Source organism: Trachymyrmex septentrionalis, unplaced genomic scaffold (genome assembly GCF_001594115.1).
Source record: "Trachymyrmex septentrionalis isolate Tsep2-gDNA-1 unplaced genomic scaffold, Tsep1.0 scaffold101, whole genome shotgun sequence".
Lineage (NCBI taxonomy): Eukaryota > Metazoa > Arthropoda > Insecta > Hymenoptera > Formicidae > Trachymyrmex > Trachymyrmex septentrionalis.
Window position 1 is genome coordinate 1,213,387 of NW_017304136.1, and position 5,275 is coordinate 1,218,661.

The window sequence follows — 5,275 nt, forward strand, 5'->3', positions numbered from 1 at the left end:
GTTGTTTCTTTTCTCTTCAAATCTTAAATTGTTTGTTATTTTATTTTCTCATCTTAACTATACTGTATTTGTAAAATATATTCTCATAATCTTCTTATTATACCAATATTATAATATAATTAATTATATATAATAATATTATATATATATAATATATATAATAATATATATAATTATATTAATAATATACACAAATAATATACATAATTAATAATATAATTTATATATTTTATCTTCTCATCGTTGTAATTATTTTATTGTATTCTTACGTGATGGTTCTTGGAGAACTTATCGTAGAATCGTAATAAACGCTTTTATCTATCTATCCCCCCCCCCCCCCCCCCCCCTCCCTCTCTATCTCTCTCTCTATCTCCCCATTGTAGCACATTGTTTGCCCAGAGGGCGTTAGCGTATGAGAGGTCTTTTAAGTTTCAACGCGGACACGGACTGGTTAATCGGTGCATCGTGAGATCAGCAGTCTTGCCAGTCCACGCCAGTCTTACCGGTTTAGCGGGCCATATGTATTTGGTGTTGATGTTTTAAAAGATCTTGCGCCTGGAGTACGTGTTATCATTGTACTCAGTAGCGTTATCTCGGGAGTGGAAAGTGTTAAGTCATTCCATTTAACAGAAATTACGAGTTATCTGGGTCGCTAACAGCCTGTTGAAATTCAGGTGAGCATGAAATTATTTAAGCGATTATCAGTCATGGATCCTTAACCAAGTTCAAGATCTTTACGCTCCTACTTGGTTCCTCGACTGGCTTGATGACAAGCGTTTCAGTGGTTCAAAGTGATATTTTATGTCACATTAACATACATCATATTAATGTTATTTAATGATATATTTTCAGAAAAATATGAATTGCATAATTTTGGATGCTACATCAAGAGGTATAAATTATATATTTAAAAATAAAGAGCCATGGCAAATAGCAGCTATGACGAGTACAGCTACCCTTGCTACAGTGTGGTTATTGACTTTTATTTATCAGGACGAGAGTAAGTATTACAATAATGTGCGTCAGCAGAAAAAGTAGCTTTGCAACTGTTGTAAAATTCTTTAATGTGATTGGCAATGTATAATTATATTAAAGAATCATAGCAGTTACAAAGCTGCTTGCTTTTCTGCAGCCACTGAATGTGATATATATATATATTTTTTTTTTTAAGTATAAGTCAGACATAATATATAATTATATTTTACTATGATTAGTTTTTTCTGAAGAAAATTACTCTTATTATGTTGTACAGGTCTTTTAGAACGTTGCAAGAAACATATATTTAGACTAGCCCGTTACATTCCTTCTATTCGTAACAAAATAGATAAAGAGCTAGCTGAAGTTAATGAAATCTTTGAAAATGATGTTTTGCGTAGATTCAAAGAAACTTCATTCATTGTGCATCTTCCCAAAAATGGATTGAAAAATGAAAAGCTATTAAATTTAGTAAATGAGTATATTTATCTTGGTAAGATTAATTAACACGTTGCCAATATATCTTACAAGAGATTTCAATATTTTAATTTAACTTTTTCACTTGTTTTATTAGGTGATTATGATTGGAAAAGTGGTCGTGTATCAGGTACAGTTTACAGAGCTAATAGTGAACTTACAGAGCTAATGGGGAATGTATATGCAATTGCATCTTATACTAATCCACTACATCCTGAGGTTTTTCCTGGGATTTGTAAAATGGAGGCAGAAGTAGTTCGGATAGCCTGCAATTTGTTCAATGGAGATAAAGATTCTTGTGGAACTGTAGCTTTTCTATTACTTTTTCAATTTATATAAAATCATACAAATTAAGTATTAAAATGCAATATGTGAAGTTTCTTCGATAAACATTCTAGATGTCTTCGGGTGGCACAGAGTCAATTTTCTTAGCATGCAAAGCATATCGAGATTATGCTCGTGATGTCAAAGGCATAAAAAAACCAGAGATAGTGCTTCCAGTTACCGCTCATGCAGCGTTTGACAAAGCTGCCCAATATTTGAAGATAAAATTATGTTACGTGCCTGTCCATCCACACAGTTTTACAGTTTGCATCAAAACTATGAAAAAGTCAATTACGAAAAATACAATAATGGTAAGCTATGGCACAGTGTAACTGTGCAACTTTATTTCAAATTTATTCGAATTTAATTATTTCTGATAGTTAGTAGGGTCTGCACCAAATTTCCCCCATGGTACGATGGATAATATCGAAGCAATATCTGAATTAGGCATAAAATACGGTATTCCTGTTCATGTAGATGGCTGTCTAGGCGGTTTTCTAGCCTGTTTTATGTCTGATGCTGGCTATCCTTTACCACCCTTTGATTTCAAACTTCCTGGTGTAACCAGTATATCAGCTGATACTCATAAAGTATTCTTCCATACTATATATAAGAATGTATATGTTGTTTGAGAAGTACGTATAGAACATATAATTTTTTTAGTATGGATATGCTCCGAAAGGATCGTCGGTAATCCTTTATCGAAACAAAACATACCGACACTATCAATATAGTATAACAACAGATTGGCCTGGTGGCATATATGGAAGTCCAACAATTAGTGGTTCTCGAGCCGGAGGCATTATAGCTACTTGTTGGGCAACATTACTGTATTATGGATTTGATGAATATGTGGAATCGACTAAAAAGATAATTGAAACTACAAGATATATCGAACGAAAGTATGCATTCAGAGATACATTTATGCTAGAATTGATTACAAATATTATATATATATACGATATATATTGATTTCTTAAAAAATTGAATGTAGGTTGAGGGAAATGGATGGCATTTTCATATTTGGCACACCAGCCACATCTGTTATTGCAATCGGTTCCAATGATTTTCACATCTATAGACTATCGGAAACTCTTAACAGTAAAGGTTGGAGTTTGAACCCACTACAATTTCCTTGCGGTATACACATATGCGTTACACATGTGCATACCGAGCCAGGAGTAGCGGATCAATTTTTGGAGGATGTTAATTCGGCACTGGAAATAATTATGCAAGACCGAAATGTTCCAGTGAAGGGAAAGGTAAACACAAAATTACAATTACAATTTGTAATTTTAAATAGATTTACGTTTTAAAATATTCATTGTTATGTAATATTTTTCAGCTTGCAATGTATGGAATGAGCCAAAATATCCCTGATCGAAGTGTGGTTAGCGAAATTACAAAATCCTTTTTGGATTCCATGTATTACACTGAATGAAATAAAACACATAATAGTTCCATAAAAAACATTAATATAATATATTATAAAAATATAAAATGCATACATATTTATATTGAAATACAAAGAACACTCTGCTTTTTCGTACATTGTAGAATGTATTAAAAATTAGTAATTTGAATAGAAATTTTTGTTTATTTTTTAAAAAGAGTATGTTTGTTTTTGTACATAGGTTAAAGACTGATTGCATATTTTATAATTCATGTGGTATATATTGCTTATTAATATTATTTACAAATTTCGTAATAAAAGAACAGACTGAGAGTACAAATTTTCATAATTATGCCATTAAAAATTATGCATTTTATATATTCATTTTAACTGAAATGTATCTATACAAAGGAATAATAAATTTCAATTTATTATTTTATTATAATACTGTGTATTAAGGATGTTAGTATATTTACATGATAAAAAAGACAACGCAAGAAATAGTATTTATATCCTAGAATAAATAATTTTATTTATTGTTCTATAATTATTCCTACTATTTTCTTTTCTGTATATATATATATATATATATACACACACCAGAGTATTTTTTACATAGTGGACATTAATCATATAGCATTATTCCTGATTGAAAATTAAGTCGAAAAGTCCTCTATAATTTTACAATTTCCGCAATAATTAATGAAATATTAATTTCTAAAGATTGCCGAATTACATAATGTTATTTTTGATCAAAAATGGAGTTGAGAAGTCCTCTACCTTTCTTTGTAACTTTTATTGGACAGCCGGATATGCGCTTATTCGACAATCTTTAAAAATTAAAAAAATATAAAAAAATAATAATAAAAATAATAAAAATTTTGTCAATCATGAAAATTACAAAATTGTAGAATTTTTTAATTTAATTTTTAATTAGGAATAGCACTACATGATTAGTGTCCGCTATTTAAGAAACACCTTGTATATATATTACTCTATATTTTCGTTACATTAACGTTAAATATATTTCATTCCGATAAAATTCCTTTTATAATTCTTAAAGCTCACTTCCGCTAAATCTCTCGACTAAATATATTAAAGCAGTTCTCTCGCGACTCTAATCTACTTTCATCTATTTCAGACTGTCTTTCTTTCGATCTACTTCTTTAGATTGCATTAAGAAAATTGCGGCGGTTTAATGATCACGTAATTACGTCGGAAGAATAGAGAGAGAGAGAGAGAGAGAGAGAGAGAGAGAGAGAGATAAAAAAGAAATAAAGCACAATTAAATTGTTTCCATTCACAATGAAATCCTTTAAAGAATCTGTTAAGTATACAAGCTTCGTTTTTTTACTTATGAATTTTTCTTAACATTTTTCCCATCAATTTTTAACGAAAAATTAATAAGTGAAAAACTTTGGAAAACGCTAATAAAAATACATGACTATTGTAAAAATTTGATAGAAAGATATAAAACAACTTGATATATTGAAAAAATTTAATTTTAGTGTCAATTTTCAAATTATAAGTTTATATTTGCACGTGACTCGAAAGTGAGATGCTACGCCGGTTTTCTGTATTCAGAACATACTTGGACGATATCAATATACCTCGGTATGAGAAATATTTTATCGTATGCGTGAAAGTAGTTATGAGGCCAAATGCCGACGTGTGATCTTATCGGATATCTATATCGGGTTCTCTCGTTATTGCTTTTTTCAGGGAAAATAAAATTTGATCATTTTCAGTATTGGTAAACACAGCACTGAATATACGACATACGTAGGAATTATTCTTGCGTTAATTAAAAAATGAATTACAGGACACATCCGCGGTAATAAATACAGAATGTGCTCGAATTTAAATATTTTCAAAAGAAACTACGGATGTATGACACGAACTAGTAACAAAGACTTTTTATGTAAACAAGAATGTATTATTTATTAAAGCCTGTTTTTATTTACCAACGTAACAATATTAAAATAATAAATTGCAAATCAAGTTATGCCGTTATATATATGTATTTATATATACATATATATATATATACAGGGTGGGCCATCTATTGGTACGTTTTTAAAAATGCGATCAAATGAGCATACATTG

General features: G+C 30.0%; 1 protein-coding gene across 2 annotated transcripts; it reads left to right on the forward strand.

Moving 5' to 3' along the window:
• Positions 1-468: 468 nt before the first annotated feature.
• Positions 469-3,246, forward strand: LOC108755798 (sphingosine-1-phosphate lyase). 2 transcript variants are annotated; one of them, XM_018499194.1, is made up of 9 exons: positions 469-674; positions 853-1,000; positions 1,253-1,468; positions 1,550-1,758; positions 1,851-2,087; positions 2,157-2,366; positions 2,440-2,678; positions 2,771-3,038; positions 3,122-3,246. In XM_018499194.1, exons 2-9 carry the CDS (start codon positions 859-861, stop codon positions 3,215-3,217), a joined length of 1,617 nt encoding a protein of 538 aa, XP_018354696.1. In that variant the 5' UTR covers positions 469-674; positions 853-858; the 3' UTR covers positions 3,218-3,246. The 2 variants fall into 2 exon arrangements, with proteins under 2 accessions (XP_018354696.1, XP_018354616.1); XM_018499114.1 differs by lacking the exon at positions 469-674 and having other exon boundaries at positions 838-1,000.
• Positions 3,247-5,275: the final 2,029 nt, after the last annotated feature.